Here is a 27,422-nt window from a genome sequence, read left to right as displayed (position 1 = left end):
CAATAGATGAACCAAATAGGAGGCTGGAAAGCAGGGCTCTCACAGAAATTCATCCTGCCTCCCACCCTGGAGCTAAAACCCTTCCTTGGAAATCTATGCAAATGTCCCAGAATGCGAGATGAAATTTTCATTTCTGTCTACATGCATCAGCTGTTCTCAGAACGCCTCTGCTAAGGCAGAATGTCAATGCTGACAGAACAGAAAGAAGAAGATCTTTCCAAAAATCACAAAGGAAACCTCATACAACAGTGAAACCCGGGGCTACATTAAGGCTCTGCCCCTCAAGCCCAGCCCCTGCATAACCACAGCAACAGCTGGGTAACTTAGCAGAAAGCCATGGATTTAGCCTTAGCATAAACATTTTGGTCTACCTCGATGGTGGGTCCTTTGACAATCAAACGAGATGACAGCATGTGACCCTTTAGCTCTGTGCTGTGTGATTAAGAACATCAGACACTAGGTCACTAGTTTTTCCTTCCTAGACTCATATTAGCCTTGGAGTCCTCGTTTTTGAGAGGAGAGAATGACATTTATTCCTTTGATAATTAAGCAAGTCAACCAATACTGACTCTTACAGGCACAATCCCCAGAGCCCCAAAAACATACAACAAAGAAGAGAGGACACATATGAGTTCAAACTATGTCAGGTGAATGAATGACGAACAGCAAGTTGGTAATAATGGTAAACCTGTTATATGCATCTTACCACAATTCAGAAAGCAAACTGAAAAAGAAACCTGGCAGTTATTGAGTACGAGTTGATTTATCTGCTGATAATTTGCAAACACCTGATGCTGGGATGAACTCTGCCACGTGAGTCCGTCCCATCATCCAAAGAGTGCAAACAAGCTCGGGGAGAAGGTGATCCATTTGCTGGAACTGACTGGTGTTCCCGTGCCCGGGCCTCAGTGATGACTCAGGAGTTAGATTTCCTAATTGTGACTGAGTTCCAAAAGCTTAAATGGAGATGGTCAGGAAGTGAGCATCAGAATGCCCATGACAAAAGGAGCCACCATTTTCTCAGTCCATTTCTAGTCCTGTGACTCTGTCGGAACTTATATTGCAGTGATGGGACCAGTGCCCAGGGGAAGTAGAAACGAGCTAAGTTCAACTAGAAGCAGTACTATATAGGAAGGGAAGGAAGGGGGAAGGGAAAGAAGGAGGGAGAGAAGGGGGAGGGAAGGAAGGAAGGAGGGAGGGAGGGAAAGAAGGAAGAAAATATGTGGAAGTGGCAAGAAAAGCCAGAAAAGCAACAACCTCAGAGCTGAGGACTGAGTTCAAGTCCTGGCCAGGTCACTTTGTTGGCCCGGTGACCTTGAAAAAAATTCTTTCGCTTGCACAAATGAAAACTCTAGAAAAGATGATTTCTGAAGTCCTATTTGCCTAAATAAAATCAATATTCCATCCAACCACTCTGCCTGCCAAATTCGGTTAACTTGAGCGAATGGATTGGTGGATTTGAACTCATATGGGCAGTGCTTTTTGGGTCTTTTCCAGTTCTCAATATGTCATTTGTTGTATGTTTATGAGGACAATGAAGCATTTCCTAGGAAATGTTATTTGTAGTCCTGGATGAACCAGACTGTGGACAACCAAGTAAAGGGATACCAACGAGTATATCTTTTAATGAAAGTGTCCAAGACATTGTCAAGAACCTAAGAGGAAGGATAATTCCACGGGAGTAATTCTAGCACAGAACAGAGATCTCCTGTGATGTCGTAAAATAGGGTGATGGTAGACTTGTGGTCTATCCCCCATTTAGTCTCCATGTCACCCTCCTGTCCCCTTACCTGCGTAGGAAGACACAGGAGAAATCTGTAGAGGGTAGAGCTCGCTCATGCTGACTGGCTGGTCATCACTCTCGGTGGTCACTTCTACAACCTGGCAGATGTCTGGCGGGTTAGTGACGATCTCTTGATCTTCAATGTTGCTGTCCAGATGGGACTGTCCTACAACTTCAAAGGACAGGAGACCATCATGCCTCAAAGTCTCTTGACATCATGATTACAACATACTCCCAAAACAGACAGCCTTCCTCAGCTCAGGCAGACGGCCAACTTGGGTTTGGGATTCAGGCCTCTCCATGCCACCTGCCAGGTTCAACCAGACTTGAGTTCTGAGTTAAGAATCTCAGAGAAGTAGCCTGGGATGGGTGGTCCTAGGTGTGTCCCCAGCATGCTTGTTGATGGTACAGCCTGGGGAAAATGTCCTGAGTCTCAAACTCAACCTGGTCATAGCCAAGACCTCAGGCTGCATTTTGACCAAATCTCAGGCTAGATAGCCAATGTTCTATACACAATCTATTTCTGTTCTCTGTTCTTGTTCTTCAGGAAGGTGCCATGATTATTTTCAGGAATCTGTGGTCCAGACAGACGCTGTCAAACCTTCACAGGAAGGCAGACACAACAGTCCACTCACTGAGCCATTTCTGGCTGAATGGAAAGGGGAAGGAGGCTCTGTTTACACTGTCTCCTGATCTGAAGGTAGCCGATTGTCCACACTACCAGAGCAATGCAGCAGGGCCCAGATTCTAACAAACGGTAATAGCATTAACTGCCCACACACCGATAGGATGAATCTAATTAAGCTTGGTCTTCTATTTTTTTTTTAATTCAAGTCTTTATTTTGGTGAAGAGAACAAACAGTGGAATACCCAGACTCAACCAATACTATAACACAGCCCTACACCCAAGGCCACAGAAGAGAGGGCAGCAAGACTGTGAGAGCTAGAGGACCATGGCATCTACTATGAGGTAGGTTCCTTTATAAAAGACAGGGAAGTTGCATCTATGCAATCTCAACAATATGGTTATCTAGAGAAGTCCTGGAATAGGACAATGGCAGCTGACCCAACACTGTAGATGGTGGAAATCTTATGTGGTTCCTACCTTTAGGTAATTAGTAACTACTTGGGGGAGGCAGTTTTCTCACCTAACTGGTTATCCAGTACCAAGTGGTCATCCCTAAACATATGTGTGTGTGTGTGTGTGTGTGTGTGTGTGTGTGTGTGTGTGTATGCAACACTAAATGGACTCAGAAGGAGGTATTTATTATATAATTAAAGAATAAGAGGTAAACAATCTAAAAATAAAAATTTTATTTTAGGACAATAAAAAATTTATATGGTTGTAAGAAACAATACAGAAAAATCCTGTCTGGATCCTTTACCCAGTTTCCTTCGGGCAACACCTTTTGAATCTAACATCTCTACCACGAGACCAACAACCCACCATCTTGTTCAGGTTACTTCATCTCTCCCTGGATTCCCTGGTGTGTGGTGAGCTTAGGTGCCTCCTTGTAATTTTATCACATACGAAGTTTCGTGGACCAACCACCACCACAGCTGTAAAACTGACCTCACTGCTGCAGGCAACCTTGCAGCTCTGTAACCTTAACTATCCTTTTTCAGTCCCCTCCCAGCCACCTCCGGTCCCTCGTCCCTGGCAGTCATCAGTCTGGTCCACTTCTCTGTAACTTCCATCATTTCAAAGATGTTACAGGAATAGATCCACACAGCAATCCACTCGGCTTGGCCTTTTTCACTTAACATAATTCCCCGGCGAGCCACCAGGCTGTGTGCAGCCATAGCTGGCTCTCTGTTACCAGTGTATATATTCTGCTGTTTAAATACTGCAGACTGTTGGAGAACATCTTCCATCTGTTTAACTAGCTGCCCATTGAAGGATGCTTGGGTGGGTACCAGCCTTTGCCTAGTACAGACAAGGTTCCTGCGAACATTTGCATTCAAGTTTTCCACAAACATGTTTCCGTTTCTCTGGGATAAACATCGGAGAGTGTAATTGCTGGCTCGTATGGAAATTCCATGCTTAGCAACACAAGAGCGAGCCAAACTGTTTCCCAGGGCGGCTGCATGCTTCACATTCTCACCAGCAGTGTCAGAGTGAGCTAATGTGTCTGCATCCTTGCCAGCCTTTGGTGTTGCTAGCATTTTTACTTTGACCACTCTTCTAGGTAAACAATGAAAATCCACTACCTCTTTAATTTCAGTGACTCTGGTGCTATGTTCTAAGTTTAAACGAAGTTGAGCCAGCGTATACTGTTGTTGGCAGCAGATTGAATACATTGTTTCCGAAAATTGGCTGCAATTAGTGAAAGAGAAGTAAGCAGGGTGTTGATGCATTTTCCAAAGGTCCTCAAAGCATGAGGCAGCCATAGTCGACATTATACTTACGCACTTGGAGGTTGTGTTAATATTGCTAACATCAGAATGAAGCCTCAGCATCCTGATACCGACAAAGGACCTGGGTCACAGAGAGGCAGAGAGACTCCCCCATGGGCTCACAGAGTAGTTCTGCACACTGCTCCATTCCTCTCCACCTTCTATCCTTCTCCAACCTCGAAAGACTCAGTTTTGCCCAAAAGAGGCCACACTCCAGTCTCCCTGAAAGTTATCCACTGTCAACAACTCTGGTTCCAGGCCCTCAAATCACCTCTCTGGCTGACATATGATTTGTAAACTTTAAACACTTTTAAAGATTTATTTGATTACTAAGTGTATGTGTGCAGGTGAGCTTGAGTGCCCTCAGTAGCTGCAGGCTTCATATTCCCAGGGAGAGTGAGTTACAGGCAATTGTGAGCTGTGCAACCTAGGGACTAGAATTCTGGTCCTCTGCAAGAGAAGAACACCCTCTTAACCACTGAGTCATCTCGTCAGCCCCAGAACTTTTTAAACATTTATATCTTCTGGGCTTGGTGGTGTATACTTTTAATCCCAGCACTTGAGAGAGAGGCACAGAATCTCTCAGTTCTAGGCCAGCTGATCTATAGGGTAAGTTCCAGGCCAGTCAGGGCTACATAGTAAGACAGGGGCATAGACACATATGCTTGTATATGAGTGAGTGTGTGTGTGTGTGTGTGTGTGTGTGTGTGTGTGTTGTATATATGTGTGCATTTATGTGTATATATGTATATATGTATGTGTGTATTATGAATGTGTCTTTTGTATGTGTGCATGTGTGTGTATGTATTTGTGCATGTATGTATGTGTGTCTAGGTAGGGTTTTTTGTGCGTATATATATATAGTGCATGTGTTTGTGTGCACATGTGTGTGCATGTGGGTGTAGTGTGTGTGCACACATGTGCATCCATGTACAGTAGATGCATGAAGCATACAGGACAATGGAATTAGGGTCCTACCATAACTTTATTTAAATCAAAGCCCATTTCACTGCTGTAATCCAAAGCTCCTTCCTCCTTATGCTGTCATTCCGAACAGTGACAGGAAGCTGGCTGGGACTAAACAATGGCTGGGCTCAGGTATCCATTGCATCTGTCCTTTTGTTCTGCCCAAGAGTATTCTTTTCTCTGTTCCTTCCCTCACAAAGCCCAGCTTAGTTATTCAAGCTACCCAGACAGGTGGAGCGCCTGCTCGGCTTAGACGCTGGGAGGGACAGAGAAGATAGATGCAGTGGAGACAAGGATCAGGTTTGTAAGAAGTCTAGAGGGCAGCCGGCCAGCAAATAGTCACCAAGGGAGGAAACAGAGAAGAGAGAAAGGGAAAAGCAAAGGATGAAGTTGAGTGAGCTAACGGTGCTGCTCAGATGGCCCTGGTTTCTACAGCCCTTCCCAAGCTCGACCCACAGATTCACTTCACCTTCCCCTAAGCATCTCTCAGACCCTGTAGATGGAGCTCGGCCCAAACTGTGTGAACTTGCAGCCCATCTCGATTTTCTGCCTCAGTTTCTAACTCTACGTAACTTCACTTGACCTTTCATTTGTATGTATGGCATCTTCCCAGAGCTGAGAAATGGCCCTCAGCACTTCCTGAAGTCCACCGTGGCCAATGCTCATGGCTGGTACCAGCAAAGAGCTCGACGGACTTGTCCTGGACAGGTAATTAGCGAAGGGATCCAGGCTCGGCAGCTGCACGGAGTCTTCGAGGAGTTAGTTCATAACAACTTGCAAATACAGGTCATGTCAATCAATGCTTTCTAGCAAATGTCAAGGCCTGCAGTGAATAGGTTCATTTAAATTTTCCAAAGTGAAAAAGACTCAAGAGGCTATATTGCTATGACAAGTTAGGGGTAAAAAAACATTTTCTTGGTTGATGAAAACATTGTCTTGTTGCCCCTTGGTCCTAGTTACACAACCAAATGCATTTGTCTAAACATAGAGAATTGTGAGGCTGGGCATATATCTCAGTGGTAGAATGTTGAATTATACACATAAAAGGAATTAATTTTGTCCTCTATTTCATTTAACATACGTGACTTGAGAGAAACCGCAGACAAGTAGCTCTGTTTAAATTATTAGTGGATCCTGAACACTAGCTACTAGAACAGACAGCTAAGTTTCTGCCTTCTGGGGCTAACAACTTGATACTCAGTCTATACAATTATCCTATCTAAGGCCAAACTTCCCTCATAGGTCTGTGCTATTTGGGGAAGAAGGTAAGGTTCTCCATCTACACACTGATGGGCACCCTTTGGAAACGTCCCAACTCTCAAATGAAGTCCCTCCACAGAAACAGGGAACCCCATGTCCAGAAGCTCTGTGGGTGTGTGTAGGTGCTATCAGTCATCTGCCTCTGTAGATGGCACACCTCTAGGCGCTAGATAATGAGTAACTTGACTGAAAAACAGCCATAAAATCCAACATTCCGAGCACACCCTCTGAAAAGCCTCCCAACTCCATAAGGAAAGCACACAGCAATTATGATCCCATATACACATGCGTGCGCACGCACACACAAACACACACACACACACACACGCAAAGGCCATCCAGACAGTACATGTAGTACATGACAAAACCAAGGATTCAAGAGCAGTTTTACTTAGACTCCAACTTTCAAGTCCTTTGTGGCATGGACTCCCTAAATAAAAACCAGAAAGTTCTCTTACTCACTAAGCCCTTTCGAGACAAAACCTTTCAAATCTCACCTTAATGAATCTTGGACCCATGGCCAACAGTGACATTTCTTCTCAACGGCTTCCTGTTTGGTGCCAGAAATTCTCAACTGGGTCAGCAACCAAGAAAACCCCAAGCTCGTCCAGTTCAGTAAGGTCAGCCCCTCGTGCAAGGTCACCCCCGGGAATGTAACTTGATCTGAGTCTAGTTGCTAAGAATCTCAACAATATTGTTCAGAGCCAGTTAGCGATGGACAGACTGGTTTGATGACTTAAAAGGTCACTCTTGCTTTATTAACAATTGTTGAGTTGGTGCAAAGCCCCGCCTGAGAAAGCTGATTGCTCTCAGGCTTCAGACAAAGTGCTTGAAAGCTCGGGCTATTGGAAACAGAAAGGCCCTGGAGGGGGACTGGTCCTATCTCTTTACAGTTTAAAAAGGCTGAAAGGCTGGGGTGAGGCAGATTGCCAGGATTACCAGGTAGCTGCAGGGCCAAGCAAGGAGCTTACTGGCTGTGCATATAAAAACCAGACGGTCGACATCACAGGATAGGAAGAAATGTATTCTTAGATGGTTTGAGGATTAAAACTGCAAATACAGACCCTGCTGACACAGCCTACAGGGGAACACTTCTCCTACTCAAATGCGTGTTAATTTGATTTTGGAACTGCATCATCTTATACCCCCTCTGAACAGAGAGTGATCAATTGCCTGCTTTATTTGCTCCTCACAACTCTAAGGAGCAAGCACTTTCCCATTTTGCAGATAATAAAGCATGTGCCGCTTCCAATCCACACAGACACTGCGGTGGTTTAAATAGAGATGACCCCCTATAGGCTTATAAGTCACTATTAGGAGGCGTGGCCTTCTTGGAGTAGGTGTGGTTATTGGAGGACATGTGTCATGGGGGTGGGGGTGGAGGGTTGTTCAGAAGCTCACGGCAGGCCTAGTGGCTCACAGTCTCCTCCTGCTGCACACTAATACAGATGCCAAACTCTCTCTCAGCTTCCTCCCCAGCACCATGTCTGCCTACATGCCACCATGCTTCCCACCATGATGACAACGGACTAAATGTCTGAACTGTAAGCCAGCCCCAATTAGTTGCCATTCATCTCTCGTCTCTTCATAACAACAGAAACCCTAAGACACACTGAAACTCAGATCTTAAGGCGTATGAATCAAAAACTGTAAAAATGGGTCTAGAATCCAACTCCATTAACGATTAATCTAGTGCCCCATCTCTATCGAATACAGCAATCATTTTTGTAAAATATCAGCCACTACTAGGTTGGGAGAGCAAAGAGTCATACCATGGTTAGGAACGTAAGGCCAGGGCTGAGTCCTAACACGGGTCAGTTGTCTGGGTTACCCAGCATCGGTGCTAGTATCTGGCCTATGGTAGGTAGCATTAGGCTACTCCTACCTCAGCAAGTTGATACAGGTGTAAGAAGAAGCAGGAGTTTAGCTACTACAGAGGGGACTCGTCAACAGGGGAGCGCACAGCACCCGGTGCTACTGCACAAAGCAGAGTACACAGGTCACCCAGTAAAACTCTGCAGGGTCAATCAGCATCTCAGGGGCCAATGTATGTTCTGGAGGCAAAACCGTGAGCCCAGTGTGCTAGGCTAGCAGGAAGTAAGAACCAGGTGTGGTGCTTGGTCCTAAGGTCTCCCACCAACCTCCTTCTTGCCAGCTCACCACACGCTGTACGATTATTCAGGCTCATTCAAGCTGCAATGCAAGTCTGGACAGGATAGGCCAACCTGATAGGCAGGGACAGGATAGGCCAACATGATAGGCAGGGGCAGGATAGGCCAACCTGATAGGCAGGGGCAGGATAGGCCAACCTGATAGGCAGGGGCAGGATAGGCCAACATGATAGGCAGGGGCAGGATAGGCCAACCTGATAGGCAGGGACAGGATAGGCCAACCTGATAGGCAGGGACAGGATAGGCCAACCTGATAGGCAGGGACAGGATAGGCCAACCTGATAGGCAGGGGCAGGATAGGCCAACATGATAGGCAGGGACAGGATAGGCCAACCTGATAGGCAGGGGCAGGCGATGCCAGACGTGAAGGAGACTCCAGCGTGTTTTGCGTTGGAGGCAATGGTAGCATGGTATGAAGGGCAATTTCAAAAAGTCACTGTGACTGAGAATGAGTAGGATGAGGGGAGAATGGAAGCAGAGCCCAGGTGGGAAGCAACTATAAACAGTGTCGGAAACAGAAGAATGCAGAGAAAGGGTGCAGGATGAGGGCAGGGTGGCTGATAGTGATCAACAAGTGGAAGGAAATGGGAGCAAGGGGAAGAGAGAAACCCTCATGGGAAAATGGCTGCCTTCTTAAGCACATAAAAAAAAAATCTCATAACTCTGGAAAAACAACAGCCAAACTCCACCATTTATGGCTCCTGATTAACAGATGTGACTGTCCCACCTGTGGGACCCAGATCTGGGTACCCCAGCTACCAAATACAACATAATTATTTTTCTTTGTTTCCTGTCAGTTAACCAATCAGAATTTTGAGACTCAGCTTAAAACAAAACAAAACAAAACAACAACAACAACAACAAAACACCACTTAAATCCACGGTTGTATAATTCAGTACTGGAGTGCTTATCTAACATACACAAGGTCCTGGATTCGCTCCCCAGCAACTCAGAAATAGAAGATAAAGGAACAATTAAAAGGCCCCTGAAACTTGATCTTTGCTTAATCAAATTGAAACTTGATCAAGCTAATCAAATTAGAAGAAATTGCCAGAAAAGACAGTCCTCCAAGGTGTGTTTTGAGTAGCTAAAATTAAGACAAAATAGCTCATTTCCTAATTGTCCTGCGTCCAGTCACTGTAGGTGTTTTATGCCCATCAGAGAGTTGAATAATGCCCTGTGTTTCTGGTGACCATTGCCTTATTGAAGGTTCCTTTGTTATCAAGAAACACATTGAGGCTGGAATGCACTGACTCACAAGTTGGGCAGAGCAGGGGTCCTGCAAGCATCCTAGTCTGGTCTGCAGATGCGTTCCATACAGCTCAGCAGAAGCTCTGGTACCCCAAGCAGCAGGGCACTGTGAGAACAATGTGACATGTCCTACACACAGAAGTCACCAAACACCCAACCAAAATCCAGAACTTAGGGAAAGAAAGTCTCTCTTCCCTTAGAGAGAAATGGGGACACTTTTTTGGCTGCTAACCCTGTGACTTAAACATTCCGAGTAAAGGAACTTTGGAAGACACAGTTCAGCAAGGAGACATCGCACTGTTTGGACTGCCTGTGAGCCTGTGTGTGTGTGTGTGTGTGTGTGTGTATGTGTGTGTTCACAGGAAGTTGTGAGCTGTCCAACATGGATACTCGGGACCATCTGAGTGCATGAGTGTATGCATGGATGCATGCATGTTTGTAGACACTAACCAAGAGTTCATTTGTCAGGGAAACATGCCCCACAGTTTTCACTGAGGAAAATAGCCAACTCTGACCAGAAGGAAAGTATACCAGTGGCTAATCTCCACTGGACGCTGTGATTGTCAGTCCAGCTCCTGGCTAAGGAGCCTGCAGACAGGATATGAAAGGCTATAAAATGAAGTAACCCATTCCAGCTTCCAGTTCTCATACATTCATCAGCATAGGGTGCCAGCACCTTGTAGCTTTTGTGTTGGGGCTCAGATATAAAACTGAAATGCAACCCAGCTTTAGAAACAAGCCATTGGGACGTGAGAAATGGTGTCATTTATAAATAAAGAGAATTTCAAGGTCAAGAGACAGAGTTCGTCAGAAGCCACAGTAGCCATGGATCCAGATCTCAGTTTCCTCATTCTATCCACAAGCCTCAAAGACCAAAGTGGCCAATAAGGAATGTGTGGGACACAATAGGCAAAGTGATAAAGTCTGTTTGATGTTTAAAGTCTGAAAGAATAACGTGATGAACACCAGCACTGATTGGCCATCCATTGAACTACATGACGGTTCCCTTTCATGTCAGTGACTCACTTTGTAAGGCCAACCAGCGAAACAGAGAGATGTCTTCAGGCTAATTTTGCAGGTATTCTTTGCTAATGTACTATTAAGTCTATTAACTATTAACTTCCTGGTCCCTACTGAGAGCAGAAGAGAAGTGTTAATCCAGCAGGTGATGGTCTCAGGAACCCTGCCCACTACCTTGACCCCAGAAGAGAGTACCGACTCAATTTTACACCAGCTCCAGGCACCACCAGCCATGCCAAAGGGCAAAGAACGGTCAGAAATCCTACACGCTGAGGACTCCACCAAAATGACATGAAAAAGAAAAAAAGAAATAGGAGAAAGAAAAGAAGGAAGGAAGGGAGGGATGGAGGGGGGAGGGAAGAAGGAAGGAAGGAAGGAAGGAAGGAAAAGAAAAGAAAGAAAGGAAAGAAAGAAAGGAAGGAAGGAAAAGAAAAGGAAGGAAGGAAGGAAGGAAGGAAGGAAAAGAAAAGGAAGGTGGAGCTGAAGACCGGTTGCTTAGTGAACTAAGGCAGGCAGAGAGAAACAGTACTGCTGGGCCTCAGCATGAGTCCAAATAAAGTCAGCCTCACTGGAAACAGAGAGAAGGATGGTGAGCATGGAGGCTGGCTGGGGAGAGAGGGAAAGGGAAGCTCAAGGTGCAGAGCAGGTTTACCATTGAGGAGTGACTTTTCCAGGTCTTTAGCACTGCGTGCTGCCAGCCATGGTGACACTGTATTGTGTGCCTCCTTCCAAACGGCTGGAGGGGTTAATTTATGTTTTAAACAAAACAAGACAAAAAAGCCCCCAAAACTCCTAATGTCCCCAAAGAAAATGCCCATGAGGTAGCAGATGCTTTCATTAGCATGAGGAAGCCATTGTCCCTACGGCGTGCACATCAGTCACAGTATCATGCTGCACCCTTTGGAAATCCGTAAGTATCACTTCTCAGTTAACAAGCAGGTAAGTAGTGTTCCAAACAGTCATGGGAAGCCAGGGTACAACCCTAGCTTTGGTTTGGCAGATCGTTTGGGGTTTATTTCACCTAATAAATGAAGGGAAATTCCAGAACCTTCCAATGCACTCAGAATGAGCTAAGTCTTAAGAAATTGAGCCTGGAGTTTGGGGGGAAATTTTTTTTAAGGGCTCCAAGAGGCATATGTAAATTTTCCAGGCCTGCCCACTAAGAAAGCTAACTGGTCCCCCATAGAAAAAGGGACAAAAAGGATGTTACTTCTATGGGGGTAGGAGACAGGAAAGAGGGGATACCTCTAAAAGAGGGGTGAATCTTCAAAACCTAGGGGATGACAGATCCAGTTTCTGGCTGTGGCCTCCTGACAATCAGTGTGCAGCTAAGAATTGGACAGAAAACTCCCTGTTCAAGAGGTTCGGTTTATCTTTGTTGATGCTTTCAAATTCTTAGTAACATCAGAAGGCCAGACTGAAGCAAAGTTTTATGGACCAATAGGTATCCCTTGGCCATGCAGACTCAACTCTGACTTCTGTGTGCAGATTCAAGGCAAGCTCACTGCCAGGCCTCTGGCTTTACAAGGTGTACCCAGACTCTGTTCATCATGGCTTCTCAGGAGAGGACTGGTCTGTAATTCACTACCCGCCCACTTGCCTGAAACCCTGAAGGCATAGTGCTTACTTTGGGACATTTTATTGCCCATTTGATGCTTCAGTGTAAAAAACAAAAAATTTATTTTTGTTTATTTATTTGTGTGTGTGTGCGCGCACACACATGCAAGTGCCTGCCTGCCTGCCTGCCTGCCTGCCTGTCTGTCTGTCTGTCTACATGCATGCATACTTGTTTGCAGGTACCCACAGAGGCCAGAAGAGAATCTCAGATTCCCTGGTGCTGGAGTTACAGGCAGTTGTAAGCGCCCAGCATTCGTACTGGAAACCAAACTCCGATCCACTGAAAGAGCAGCTGGTGCTCTTTACTGCTGATGCAACTTTCCAAATCCCAACTGTAAACACCTTCCCAATCGTTTAAATCAAATCCAACTCTCTTACCATAATCGACTAAGTCCCCAGACATTTCTTGTCTACTTGTATTAGCCACTGTTTTCTAGAAGAATAGAACTGATAGAATGTGTGTGTGTGTGTGTGTGTGTGTGTGTGTGTGTGTATGTGTGTGTGTGTTTTACAGTGGCTGACAGGCTGTGGTTCAGCTAGTCCAATAGCTATGTACTAACAGAAAATCCATGGGTCCAGTAGTTGTTTAGCCCACGAGGCTGAATATCTCAACTGATGAACAGTATATACCATACTGTATATTTCAATACTAAAGAAGTAGGCTATGGGGCGCTCACAAACAGGGACCTATCATGACTGCCCTCTAAAAGACCCAACAGCAGATGAAAGAGTCAGATGCAGATGTGCACCCAACAAATGGACAGAAGCTGCTGACCCCTCTATTGAATAAGGGAAAAGCTGGAGGAAGCTGAGGAGGAGGGCAACCCTGTAGGAGGATCAGCAGTCTCAATTAACCTGGACCCCAAGATCTCTCAGATACTGGATCGCTAACCAGGCAGCATGCACCAGCTGAGATGAGGCCCCCAACACATACACAGCAGAGGACTCCTGGGTCTGAGTTCAGTCAGAGAAGATGCACCTAATCCTCAAGGGACTGGAGGCCCCAGAAAGTTTAGGGGTCTGGTGGGGGAAGACGGGGACAGGGGATGGAGGTATAGGAATGTGGAACAGTTGGGGGGTGAACCATGAGGGGAATAAAATCTGGAGTGTAAAAATAAATAAATTAAAAAAGAAGAAGTAGGCTGTAATGCCAGAGACGGAATGGCCTTGCTAGTAAGAGTGAGGGCAAGCAGGCAAAAGCAGGGAATCTTCCTCCTTCAGTGTCCTTTAGAGAGGCTGGCAGCAGAAGATGGAGCCCAGATTGAAGGTGGAACCACACCTCAATAGAGCTGGGCTATCAAGCCACATCAGAGTTCAGACGAAAGACAGATTTCCCACCTCAAATTATTAACTAAGGAAAACACCCTCCAGTGTACCCAGACACTGGGCTTTGGTTCATTACAGATACAGTTAAGTTGAAAACCAAGAATAACCACCAAAAGCTCACCCCTTGTCAACTTGACATGAAATCATATCGCCTTATGACGTGCCTGTTTAATTTCCAAATGAAAACAATAACCAGGTCATAATTACTAAAGCTAACATGATGTGACCACCATGCATACAATCTCAAGTGTGTTATATATTTACCCAGGTCATAATTATGGTATAATTATCCCTTATATAACCACAAACACAGAAAAAACTTGGCAAGGGGATAAATATGATCAGAATATATTTAAATTTAAAAATGATTTTAATAATAAAATATAATAAAATGATTTTGATTAAACATAAATTTATATATTATCTAAAACAAAAGGTAAATAATACTTTTTTATAAATAAAGTGTTAAGTATTACTAGGAAGTGAGTACTTATGTACTAAAATTTATTAACGTATTTTGCAATAGATGGCAACGTGCCTTAATGGGCATTCTCTTGGTATCTCAAAACTTAAATATGATGCCCACTGATCTTCTCTCACTTGATATTAAATTACATGATACAGAAATGAAGGAAAGAAAATTCAAATATCTGCACAAATGCATTCTTAACAAAATACGATAGAAATACTCATGTCAACTATAATCTTCATTTCTGCAACTGGTCATGTGACCTTAGCTGGTATTTATAACTATCTTTCTCTACTACCCAGTCTGTATTTCCTCCACCCTTGGCAAGAGCCACATGAGGTTTTGGCTCTTTTCCTAGGGGAATGACCCATACTCTCATTCCTGAAGAGTCTGTGTCCTTTGTCATCCTGCCTGGATTAAGTTGTTGTAGTTTCCTATTGACTTTAATAATAGGATAGGGTAGCACCAAGAGATGCCCTAAAGGATCTTCTGCACTCCAGATATGATCCTTCTTACCTCCATTGAGGAGAAGCAATCCAATTTTCCCATGGTAATCTGGATCAATCACCCCTCCTAACAATGTTACTCCTTTCTTACCCTTGGCTTAAGGGCATCAGAAGCCCTCAGTAGGCAGAAGGGAGTCTGAGTGTCCAGCTCAGTGGAATGTTTGTTGTGGCTCCTGGCAGGAGCGCTCTCCCATCTGCAACCCAAATTTCTAGGCCAGCAGAACTTAAGGCCATGGGAACAAAAATAAAAATTTTCCTTACAGGTCACTAGGGGTGATAATGAGTGGAACTACCTTTTCCATCTCCTGATTCCTGAGTCCTGGCTATGGGAAAATTGTACTATATCTTAGACATTAATTCAAAGCATATATCACCTCTGGGGAACCCTGCCCAGGCCTTCAGGCTTCTGCCACCTAATTAGTGCTATAACTGTGTTTTCAAAAAGGCCATTCCATCTTTCTACCAGGCCAACTGCTTCAGAATGGTAGGAAACAGGCTAAGACCAGTGGACTATGATTGTGGTACCGCTATCACATTCTCTGGCTATTCTTTTGATCAGCAGCAATACTGTGTGGAATACCGTGATGGTGGATAAGTAAGGTATTCTGTAAACCCATGGATGGTAGTTTTGACAGAAGCATTACATGAAGAAAAAGCAAACCCATAACCATAATAAGTAGCTACTCTAGGAAGGACAAAGCATTGTCTTTTCCACAGAGGAAGTGGTCCTATGTAGTCAACCTTGCCACCAGGTCACTAACTGGTCTCCCCAGAGGATGGTGCAATATCTGAGACTCTGTGTTGGTTTCTGATGTTGGTAGACCTGGCACTCAGCAGCAGTTGTAATCAGGTCGAACTTTGTGAGTACAAGTCCTTGTCAAGGCCATGCAGAAACTTCACTCTGCCACCAGGGCCACTTTGTTCATGGGCCTGTTGGGCAATGACAGGGATGGCTGAGGAAAGAGACTGACTGTCCTGTGTACTTGATTACTGAAATATTCCTCTGCCAACGTCACCTTTCGAAGATCATTTATATGTGGCACAAATATCTTCACATCCCTCCCCAGATATCTTTGTCACAAAGTTTGCAACTGTGCTTTTTCCACGTCCCTGACCATCCAGCAAATGCATTGGGTACAGCCCATGAATCAGTGACAATTCACATCTGGTCATTTCTCCTTTCAAACAAGCTGTATGACAGTGCATAGTGCCTGAAGTTCTGCCCACTGTGAAGATGTCCCTTCACTGACATCATCCAGACCTTTCTCAGAAAAGGGGTTGCAGCTGTCCATTTCTGGGCAATGTCTACATAGCATTAGAATCAGGCCCTAGTCTTTTCTTCTTCATTCAAGTGACCATAGAGCATACCCCATGAGGCTGTAGTGTAGCTTGGGAACAGATGGCACTGTAACTGGAGTAGAAACCACAGGTGTTGAGTAATTTCTTATTGGAAAAAATTTTTTTGCACCTTCAGGACTGCCGACCTCGGGACCACTTCTACTTGATAATGGATTTCTGCTGTACACATCCTATTAGGACTTGATGGGTCAGAGGTCACCCAGCTCATGATGAGAAGCTCAGCCTGCATGGTAACTTTGTGGCCGATTGTCAAAGTTTCCACCAAGGCCCAAGAGCAAGTGAAGAACTGTTTCTCAGAGAGAGAACAGCTGTCTGCAGATGATGGTCCAAAATCCCACAGGTCTCTTCTGTCATTCACCTCTAGGGGTCTGACAAAGGTTCCAAATGGCACCGACACCCCAAGTGCCATTAATTCTGCTGGATCACATGGTCCAAGGGTAGAGCAGCCTGCACCACAGTCTGGGCCTGCTGAAGAGCACCCTTCTGTTGCAGGCTTCATTCAAAGTTAGCAGCTTTCCAAATCACCTGGAATACAGGCTGGGACAACACATCCACATGAGGAACAGGCTGTCATCAGAATCCACACAGGCCCACTAAAACATTCAGTACTTCTTTCTTGTTGGTAGCAAGGGCCAAGTGCAATGACTTATTCTTCACCTCGGAAGAAATACCTTTACATGACACACACCACTGGACTGCCAGAATTTTTCGTTGGATTTACTTCTTATCCTTTGACGAGAATGTGTTTCAACAGAGTCCAAAATGGTTGCTACCACTTGCTCATTTGGTCCAATCAGCATAACATCATCAATATAGTTCATCAACGTGATATTTTTTGGAAGAGACATGATCTAGATCTCTTTGAACAAAGTTATAACACAGGATGGAGAGTGCATATGTCCTTGAGTAAAGCTGTAAAGGTATATTGCTGGCCTTGCCAACTGAAGGCCAACTGCTTCTGATGGTCCCTATGAGCAGGTACCAAGCAAAAGGCATTTGCTGGATCAGCAGCTGCATACCATGTACAAGCAGATGTACATGTTCAAGTAATCTGCTCAAGTAAGGACATCACATCTAGTACAGATTCTGCGAACTGGGAGTCACCACATGATTATGCTTTTAATAGTCAGTCTCCATGGTCCATGTGTTTTCTGGCACTGGCCTATAGGAGAGTTAAAGGGGGATGTGGTGGGAACCACCATCCCTGCACATTTCAAGTCCTTGAGGGTGGCACTCATTTCTTCAATTCTTCCTGGAACGTGAAATTGTCTTTGATTTGTTATTTTCCCTGGTGGAGACAACTCCAATGGCTTCCATTTAGCCTTTCCAATCATAATATCCCTCACTCCACAGGTCAGGGAACCAGTGGAGGATTATACCAAATGTCTAAATGTATCTATCCCAATGACACATTCTGAATCTGGGGAAAGAACTACAGGGTCTACTGTTAGCTGTATTTCAGCCCAAACTCCATTAATCACCTGACTTCCATAAACCCCTTCTTTAACTTGAGGGCCACAATGTTTCTTGGGATCTCCCAGAATCCATGTCAATTCAGAATTTGTATCCAATAGACCCGGAAATTCTGATTGTTTCCTTTCCCCCAGTATACAGTCACCCTGGTAAAGGTCATATGTCCCTCTGGGGTAAGGACTGTAGGCTAACAGGAACACTCTTACTCATTTTATTAAGGTCCTTCCTCAGGGGGCACCTGGCCATTCCTTCATTCAAAGGGTTCTGGGTCCGCAAACTGGTTCAAGTCTGATATAAGCTGAGATTGCCTTTTACCATGATCCAAGGTAACCTTTCCTTCATTTGTTTGAGAATTTTTCCACTTACACAAAGTAACTACAAATCCAGTGGGTTATTTTTTTATCTAGCTCATGTCTGGAAACACCGTGTTGATTAGCCAGTACCTAAAGTTCATAAAGTCAAGCCATTATAAAATTTACTTTACCATTACCAGCCAGGCCATTATGAACATTGCTTTGCCTTATATTGGCCATTATGATAACTGTGATCACCTCACCTCTGGCAATTCAATGCTGCCACCTGGCCCTCTTGGGCCCCAATTAAACCTACTGCATTTAATTCATCCAATCGAGCAGTAGTGTCTCCAACACTAAGGTCTGACACAAGGAAAAAGGAAAAAAAAAATCTTCAAATGTGCCAGGGCCCTCTCACCAATTTAACTGTCTTACATAAGATTAGTGAAGGGCACATCTTCTGGTCCTTCCCATGTGAAGAATTGCATATCTCTATGCATAACTTTAGCATTGCAATCTCTTAAAAGCCTTTCATCAACATCAAGCCAAAGGATATCAGACATCACCAACTTCTTTTCAGTAGGCCATCTTTTGACAAATGCTTTACCAACCATTCAAACAAAAATTTTCATACCCTTTTAGCTGAGCAAACTTCCATATTAAACCTAAAGCCTCCATTCAGAAGGACCATGTCAATAAACTAGGTTTTATGTTCCTTCCACATTATCCCACATCCTCAAAACCCCACACATACTTCCGAGAGTTCTGCATAAATGAATTAGTAAGTTTGTTAAACTCTTTGGTAGTGTATGGGGTGCACTTCCTTGTGGTCCACATGTTCTAGCTTCCTTCTAGGAACCCACTTAACCTTAAATCTGATTACAGGTCTAGTGGCAAGAATTGGTCCCTGAGGGACACCAGTGTTGTCCTGGCTGGCATCTCTTTCAGAGAAAGTTACTGCTGGTTTAACAGACAATGAAGGATTAATTTCCTCGGTCAAAGGTGAAAAGGGAAATCTTTCAGAGGGGTGGTATGAGTGTATCTGCTGAGGGTAGAGACACTAAGACCTCAGGTAAGATAAGCCCTCGAGAACCTGAGGGTTCAAAGTTCTCGACTTCAGTAGGGTCCTCCCACACATCTCCATCCCAGGTGACAGGATCCCATTCTTTACCAATGAACGCCCTTCCTCTAACTGCCAACATCCTCCGAAGCTGCGACTTGAATTTTCACTGTTATTCAGTCAGCCTTACAATGAGGGCTATGGTTTGGTTTCCTTCAACCTGTGTTGCCTGGCTGCCAGAGAGAAGATTCTCTCCCAGGGCACACTTAGCAACCTGTAGGCTGTTTCTGTGCATTTGGAGGTCAGTTTTATCACAGAGATCATTGTTGTTCTTCACACTATCCCGAGACACTAGAAGTTGATCAATTTTATCTCGGTGCTCATTATATTTCATTGTTAAATTATCTACAATGACTAGGATACTCAACGATCAGCATGCTCCTTATTTTCCCATAAATTGTCAAATGTCTTCTATACGGGGTCACCAAATCTGTTGCCTCTCAAATTGGTGAATCAGGATAACAAAATGCACTCATCTCTTTCAGTTTACAAAACAGTTCACACAATGTGCTTTTAATATTCTTTCAACTTCTAGGAGAGGCTTCAATACTGTAGGTTTGGGCATATTGGAAAGCCTATTCCACATATTTTTAAAATGCATATTATACTTCTGTTGTTCTAGAACCAGTTCTAGTACCAAAATCTTTATTAGTCAGGGCTCTCTAGAGGAACGGAACCAATAGAATATCTATCTATATATATATTCTCTATAAAGATATGTATCAATAGAATATATGTACATATACATATGCAGACATATATATGTATATACACACATATAATGAGGATTTTAGAGTGGCTTATAGGCTGTGGTCCAGCTACTTTGACAATGTCTGACCACCAATGAAAAGTCCAACAATTCTGTAGCTGTTCAGCCCATAAGCCTGGATGTCTCTGCTGGTCTTCAGATATGCCAGAATCCTGAAGAAGTAGGCTCTAATGCCAGTGAAGGAATGGAATTGCCAAATGAGGTGGAGGGCAAGCAAGCAAAACTAAAAATCTTCCTCCTTCTGTGGCCTATACATAAGCTGTCAGCAGAAGGCGTGGCCCAGTTTAAAGGTACACTGTCCCATCTCACGCAATCTGGATTAAAAGTGGGTCCTCTCTCTTTAAATGATTTAATTAAGGAAAAGAAATCCCTCACAGGTGTGCCCAGCTGCTTGGGTTTTAATTAATTCCAGATGTGGTCAAGCTGACAACCAGGAACAGACATCAGAGAACCTCTGCCTCTGAGGGGACCTCATGAGCAGTCACCACACTTCCGACACTATGCACCACTGGCTGCTTTCTGGTCCTTCAGATGCTTTCTACAGGGTTTCTGTCAGCATCATGCCTGCCGCCACATGTCACCTGCTGCTCCTCACACAGGCACTACACAGGGAGATCACTCTTCTGAGGACACCTGCCCTACCATGCAAATCTGGTTTCTAGGTTACTCCTAGTCACCTGTTTTCTTCCTTTGTATCACAGACTACAAATGGGGTGCTATGCTTATCTGTGGCTTTGCCTGTTACTGGATCCCCACAAAACTAGGAATAGGGCCCAGCATGTTCCCTATTTACTTCATGCCCAGAACTGCGTTTGATGGTGGGAAAGTCTCTGCAAATCTATTGAGCCAGTCAGTCCTCTGACAGAAGGGTTCTGTGCCTCACTTTCTTGGCCTGTAAAATGAGTGCTACCTCTGGGCAGATGTACACAAGGCCAGTGCTGAGGGGACCCACAGGGATGGCCTTTCCTCTCCTTGGTTCCCAAGTTAAACAAATGACATTTTGGCTGACAGTGATTGATTAAGAACTGCTAACCACTATCCACCGGAGAGGAAGCTCGAATGCCTAGCCATCTCTCTGTCTCCTCTACAAGCCTTCATCTCATTATTGAAATCCTGAGACCTAGGGGCCAGAGCTGGAATTTGGACACGTTCCAAGACCTCCTCTTACTGGCTGTGTTATTTTGAGATTACTGTTTTTACAAAGTTTAGACCTCGGAGGCTGCTCGTGAGTATAAAAAAGAAGATGTCAAAACAGTTTACCTATGATGTTCACCGTACTATCCACTTCATTTTTTATAGCTGAAGTCAGGACCGCATACTCAGGAGAAAAGCCACTTACTCCATTACTAAGCCCCAAAGATGACTCAACTGGTTCTTGCTAGGAAGAAGAAAAGAAAAAGGCATTGAGAACACTTCCTTCCTCTCCCCTTTCTTAGCTTCAACTCTCCCCCTATCTAATTGGTTGAATCCTGGGGTTATTCATTCACGTCATGTCCCAAATGCATCCCCTGTCTCTTTAAATCAGCCTGACATTAAAGAAGCTAGCTATTTGGTTTCTTTCATTTTTCCTTCAAGGAAATGTTCTCAGCACATCTGGCTTGCCCTCAGGAAATACCTGCAGCTGCACATACACAGAAGACTGTTCTGTGGTTGGATGGGGCTTGCAGCTCTGTGACATGAGTCCCTGCATGGGAGCCTTCTCCTCTGAGGGAGCACTCAAGAGGACCTGCTCCTGGATTCCTGCGGAGAAGGCTGGCCTCTGCATGAGCCAGTGACGGGAGCTCAGAGGAAGGTGGAAGGGAGCACTCAGGCACACTTTGTGATGGGGTATGGTCACTTGAGCCCACTGCACTGGTGGTGCAATCATAACATGAGCCATCCTTAGCTGAAGTCTCCCCTCACTGGCCTATCACCAGATAGGTATTCCCACCTCCATAGCTTCAGATTAGGGCTCTTCCTGTGCCTGAAACTCCCACCCAGCCCAAGGGGCTGCACAGTGACACTGACTACGTCAATGTCATTCCTTCCCTTGTTTTAACTTTATATCTCTTTTTCGTTCAAGTGTACTTGAACCCTCCACTCCCTGAGAGTACCAAGCAATCAAGGAAAGCCAGTCCTGAAGTACGCTTGACTCTCAGAACTTTGATGAGGGTACTTCCTACATTTGTTTCAGAGATAGCAACAAGCCAGACAAAAGCTGCATAGTGGGACAACCCCGGGGGAATCCAAAATGGAAGAAGAAGCTGGAGGAGAAGAGTGGAAAGAGGGCTTCGAGCAGGGGAGCATTGTGGGTAAAGTGGTAAAGTCAGGCATTCTAAGGCATACGGCATTCTTATCAACTGGTCACACTGGGGAATAAGAACAAACTCCGTACAATTCTCATGATCCTCTGGCAAACTCCCTTGATCATTCTGTCTGAAGGGCATCACCTTGAGGTTCAGCTCAGCTTAAGGAAAACAAAACAAACAAATGAAAATCCTCACTGTAGGGTTTACCCACTGTACCAATGGTCAAATACCCAGAAGACCCCAGGGCAGGCCCACTGAGCAGAAATTGCACCCCTTTCTCTGATAGCGTCTTGTATTTTCTCTCTTAGCATCTTGTAAGTTCCAATAGAAGGCTTGTTCTTTCAGGGATAAGGGGAGGAACCTTATCAGTTTTCCTTCCTTTATGGTCAAACATCTAAGCAAATGCCTGCCTTTGCTAACCCCACCTTCTCATGCACACCCTTAGGCAGGCCTATAGTCCTATCTCACCCCCATCTGCAGAAGACATGCTAAGAGGACTCCGGAATCAGACCAGGTGACCAAGCCTGTCTCCTGTGCTTCTCACTGGCTGAATTTAACCCTTGAATCCCCTCTTCAGTCATCTTAAGTCATGTGGGAGCTGAGAATGGTAATGGAAACCATGCCAAGTGTTGAGAAGAAGCTTAAAGGAGATGAATATTGACAAGGCAAGGTGTTTATTCTACCATCAAAGGTCACCAATAAAACTGTTCTTACCAAATCCAAGGGCCCTTTCTCAAGTCCCTTCCCCTAAGCTCCATCCTCAGGACTTTGCCTCCCTCTTGACAGCCTGAATCACGCGCAGCTACTGCGCATGCGCACCTCACCGTGGCGCCATCTTTTCTCCCTGGCTCTCTCAATGGCCCCTGTTCCGTTTTCCCCTCCTCAATCATTTTCCACGGTCTATTTATGCACGTCATTTCGTCAATTCCTCCCTAAGAAACTAAGTACAGATCTCTAAACAAAGGACAGGAAGAACTGCTGCACATTCCCTTTTTGTTTCCTTTTTTTTTTTTTTAAAGTCATTCTATTTCTAGATTTCTTATCAAAGTAAGATATTTGCATTATTCAAAAATTGAATTATTCTGACTTTGCAACAGAGACCTGTAAGTGTTTCACATGATCTGCAGTTTAACTACTGGTGACAAATGATCCTTTTGTGACTTTTCGTGAGAGAAAAATTATGAGTCACTACGTTAGTTTTCCAAGTTCATGCTACTTTTAGCCTGGTGTGATGCAGGAACTGAGCCCAGCCTTTGCTTGTGCTGTATGTTCAAATGCAGGAGCCTCGTCTTCTGCACCCATCCAGATGGAGAACAGGGTGGATGGGGTGGGCTGCTGCTTCTCTCTGGTATCCTGCCTGGGGCAGAACATTCCTCTAATGGCTATTGAGAGACTAATTGGAACTTGTCTTACTCCTCCTACAACCAGTCCGGGAAAACTCTCATTGGTTCTGTCACCCCAGAGCACCTGTTGTGGGTCACGACCCACCTGGGGAGGTCATCAACCCCTTCCTGTGGTTGGCTATTAGATATTCTGCATATCGGATGCTTACATTACAGCTCATAAAATTAGCAAAGTTGAAGTTACGAAGCAGCAATGAAAATAATTTCACCACAACATGAAGAACTGCATTAAAGGGTCACAGCCCTAGGAAGGTGGAGAACCACTGCACCAGTGGACAAGATGGTAACTTGTAGAACATTATGTGCTGCACGGTATCCTGACAAGCCTCCTTCCAAGTGGGCCCAGGAGAGAAGCTTCTCCAAGAACGCAACCAAAACTTTTGAAAGAATTAGAAATGGGATATCAAAAGCTAAGAGGTCAAAAAACAAGAATAAAAGAGGTGAGGGGTTCTCTGACTTCCACTACGTACACTATATACTGTGCATATGCATACACACAGGCGCACAAATAGATATTAAGTAATGTAACGCAAATGTCTTTACAAAAACCCTAAATAACATTTAAAACCCAAACTGGAAAGAGGTGTTGGTTCTCTGTGAACAGGCGCAGAGATGGTGTAAAAGATGGACGGCCTGTCCTGGTCATCTCTGGTGGCCCACTGCTGCTGTATCAACTCTCCCTCACTCTACCACTACCCTGGGGCCCAGCCCAGTGAGTCCTGAGCATCATGTTAGAGGTGCTCTTACAAGTCAGCTTACCTGTGGCTGCCTTGGCTTCTCAGCCTCTTGCCTTACTCCAGCAAAAACCGACAAACAACTCTCAGGCAGATGCCTCTGCAGTGCCAAATTAACCCTGCCAACTATTTAGGCTCAAAGACATCTTCTGTAATTACAGAATCTAAGACCTGGTATAACTTAAAGAATTTTTAAGTAAAAGGAAACGGACACTGTAGAGAGTTTTAAGGGTGAGTGGAGGCTACCCTTGACATAGGCTCACTTTGGTTGGTCTCTGGCCTTGGCTTGCTAGATGAGTTTGCCATATAGCGTGGCTTGTGAGATAAAGCATGAGAGAAGCCAGCATCCGAGGAGACAGCATCAGAGGAGCCCGTGGTGGGACACCTTACCCCTCTGCTCCAAGTCCCTTCTGCCTCACTGCTACCATAAAGCACTCTGTCTAGATCTGTCCTCCCAGGGCCCAGTGGAATGGCCTTCAGAACGTTTTCCACCCCTACTGACCTCTTAATCTCAAAATGCTCTCTCAAAGTCAATTTGAGGGCCTCAGATTTAAGGGTACCTCCTCTAGGTCTCTGTTAAAAGGGCCAGGATGAGCTTCCTAAACAAAGGCAAGAACCTCCCAGGGTGCAGAGACCCACCTCAGCCTCACGGAGAACAAAGCTGCCTGCCACAGGCCTCCAGCCTACTCTCACCTCTCCTTCCCTGAGGCAAGGCTGTCTTTAGTCTCCGTAGCTCATTCTTCTCCCTTTTCTTTCCCTTCATCTCAAAGAATTTCTGTCTTGGGAAAAAGGCCTGCCTTCAAGACTTCCAATGTCATTCTGGAATAAACGTCACACCTTTGGGCCTCAGACACTCATCTTAAGATCTGCTAGCCAGGGTTCTCCCATTTCACTCACAAACAAGCTCCAGGCCTAATATTCCCTCACTGTATCTTTCACCCGCTCCTGTCTTCACCCTGGGCTCTATCCCAATGGTCGCCATCTTTGTCTATACTTGCTACTGTGTAGTTTGTCATTTTCTTCCTTTTACCTTGAACCACTGGGCTCCAAATCCCCAAGTAGTTCAACTTTTTTTCCTAAAGCTCTCCATAGAAGTGTAGACAAGACTTCCAGGCATGGAGCTGTGTCTAGAGAGACGGATGCACTGAGTAGAACTTCCGAAGGATAGAGAGACGGGAGTAATGAAGAACTAAGCAGGTCATCCTGAGCTAGTTTAGTCTCCTTAATAGCGATCCTTGCCCCACACTGTGTCAGAACTAGCATGGTGTGACTAGTCAATAAGAACCTTTTGAACTACGTTGCCACAGCACAACACCAGCTTCTGTCAACTCCAAAACCAAGAACGCCATCAGACATGAGGCCCAAGAGAAAGGTTCCCTAGCCCCCGGTGAAAGCCTCTCTGATTCTCCCACCAATGTGTTTTAAACTTGCCTTGACTTGATCTTTTCTTGATTCTGTATAACTATAAAATTTCACAGAGCTGCTTCCATGGTGGGACATGGAATTTGGAGTAACCTAAATCTATGTTCCAGAGCCATGGTCACCCAGATTTAGCTCTAGAATAAACCATCTATTCTGTCCTCTAAGGCGAAAGCTATCCTTCCTGTGTCCACAGAAATGACTTAGCCCACCAGTGGGGGAGGGGGCGGGAAGGGCCAGTGATGGCTCCTAACCTGCTCCATCCTCCTAGGTGGCTTTATCCAAAGCAGCTCTGATTTCAAGTAGACCGCAGATGCAGGTCACCTGGAATCACAGTTTCAAACCTGAAGAGTTTTCCCAAGCAAGGAAGGGGCTGCTGCCCTAACAGTCCTGCCTAATTGGGAATGCACTGTTGCAGGAAACACGCTTGTGAGAAAGATCTGCAGAACGGGTACCAGCCATTCTGTGTCTTCTACACACATGGCTGCCCCAGAACTAACACAGAGCAGTGACTTCCGCCAAGTGACATTAGGCCTCTTTCTATTCTGTTTCCATGGGAACGCTCATGCGTTGATCTGGAAATGCTTGTGTTTTCATCTGCAAACAACCCCCAAGGCAGGAAGCATTCCTTCACATCCACCTTACCTGTGCATCTTTATTTCCCATTGTTCTCCACACAAAGTCCCTGATTAAATTAAGCCGGTTTCCATATTCATTCGGAGAAAAACAAATAACTCTGACCTCTAGAACTTCACTCATGAAGCATCCCCTCCTAGGGAATGTGGATTATCTGATCTGGGCCACGTTTCCCTCCCTAGGACCTGGCTCAAGTTCTGCAGCTTCCCAAAAGGCTGAGGCGTGGAGTTCACAAACTCCAGAAAGCTATGCCATCTTGGGAAAATGACTCAGCCCCTATGCCTGTTCTTCCTTGATATGGAAAAGGGAAAACCTCTGACCATCACAGGAAGAGCTAAATAAGGTAGTATCATTTAGAGGAACTAAGAATTGCCGACACCTACTGTCCTACCTACTTTTAAGTCTTATTGTTCTTGGTCTTGCCTATATGGAACAGAACAATCTGTTTTAGGAGAGCAATCTGTTCCATGGTATTTTTTGAAACACATACATTCACTGATGTTCAGTCTAGGGCGTCTCACTAATGTTTCTCTTATTCTAATTTCCTGAGGTTGGACAGGTAGTGCCACAGAGGCAGTTTATTTCACTAAGCACACAGGATATACTCTCAGATAATGATAGAAACGAAGACATTTTAGAGGCACATCTGTCCCAATTAGATGACCTTACGAAATGTAACTGATGCCCAGAAAGTGATGGGTCAGTGGTGGGCAGGACCACACTGACCAGTACTACATAGATGTTCATGTTCTCTGCCTTCTATTTAAACTTTATTTGTCTTTCCGTACCCTGAAGCTGGTGGCCTTTCAGGACCTGAAGCTGGTGGCCTTTCGCTATCCTAAAGGTGGACCTGAGGGTTCTGTTCTTCTTGCTGTCATATTGAAAAACAATCTCAATTTTCTGCTTTCTGCTATTAATTTAGCTCTTTTAAGTGGCTACTGAGGATGGGTGACCAAATATGGCTTGGAGAACAGGCTTCAAGTTGAAAACGTGGTCCAGCAAATTATTAGGACTGTGTGAAATCTCACTGGGAAGCAAGTTTCTCCATTGGTTGGGGGCTTTTCCTTCTCCCAGCATGAGATTTCTGGGAAAATTCCCATTTCTTTGGGGTTCGCTCTTTTAATCATCTGATCACTTCTCTTCAGAATACCTTCGTTTCTG

The 27,422-nt window shown here is 44.9% G+C and overlaps 1 protein-coding gene across 1 annotated transcript in view; it reads right to left on the bottom strand.

The window, feature by feature from the left end:
* The window catches only part of Irf2 (interferon regulatory factor 2), a 54,726-nt gene that overhangs the window by 7,313 nt on the left and 19,991 nt on the right, over window positions 1-27,422 (bottom strand). The window contains exons 6-7 of the mRNA XM_032918753.1: window positions 21,042-21,159; window positions 1,791-1,955 (exon numbers count right to left, since the gene is read on the bottom strand). Coding sequence (XP_032774644.1) covers window positions 1,791-1,955; window positions 21,042-21,159 — 283 coding nt within the window. The remainder of the gene's footprint in view (window positions 1-1,790; window positions 1,956-21,041; window positions 21,160-27,422) is intronic.

The sequence above is a fragment of the Rattus rattus genome, chromosome 13 (assembly GCF_011064425.1).
Source record: "Rattus rattus isolate New Zealand chromosome 13, Rrattus_CSIRO_v1, whole genome shotgun sequence".
NCBI classification, from domain to species: domain Eukaryota; kingdom Metazoa; phylum Chordata; class Mammalia; order Rodentia; family Muridae; genus Rattus; species Rattus rattus.
This window is presented reverse-complemented; position numbering and strand designations above follow the sequence as displayed.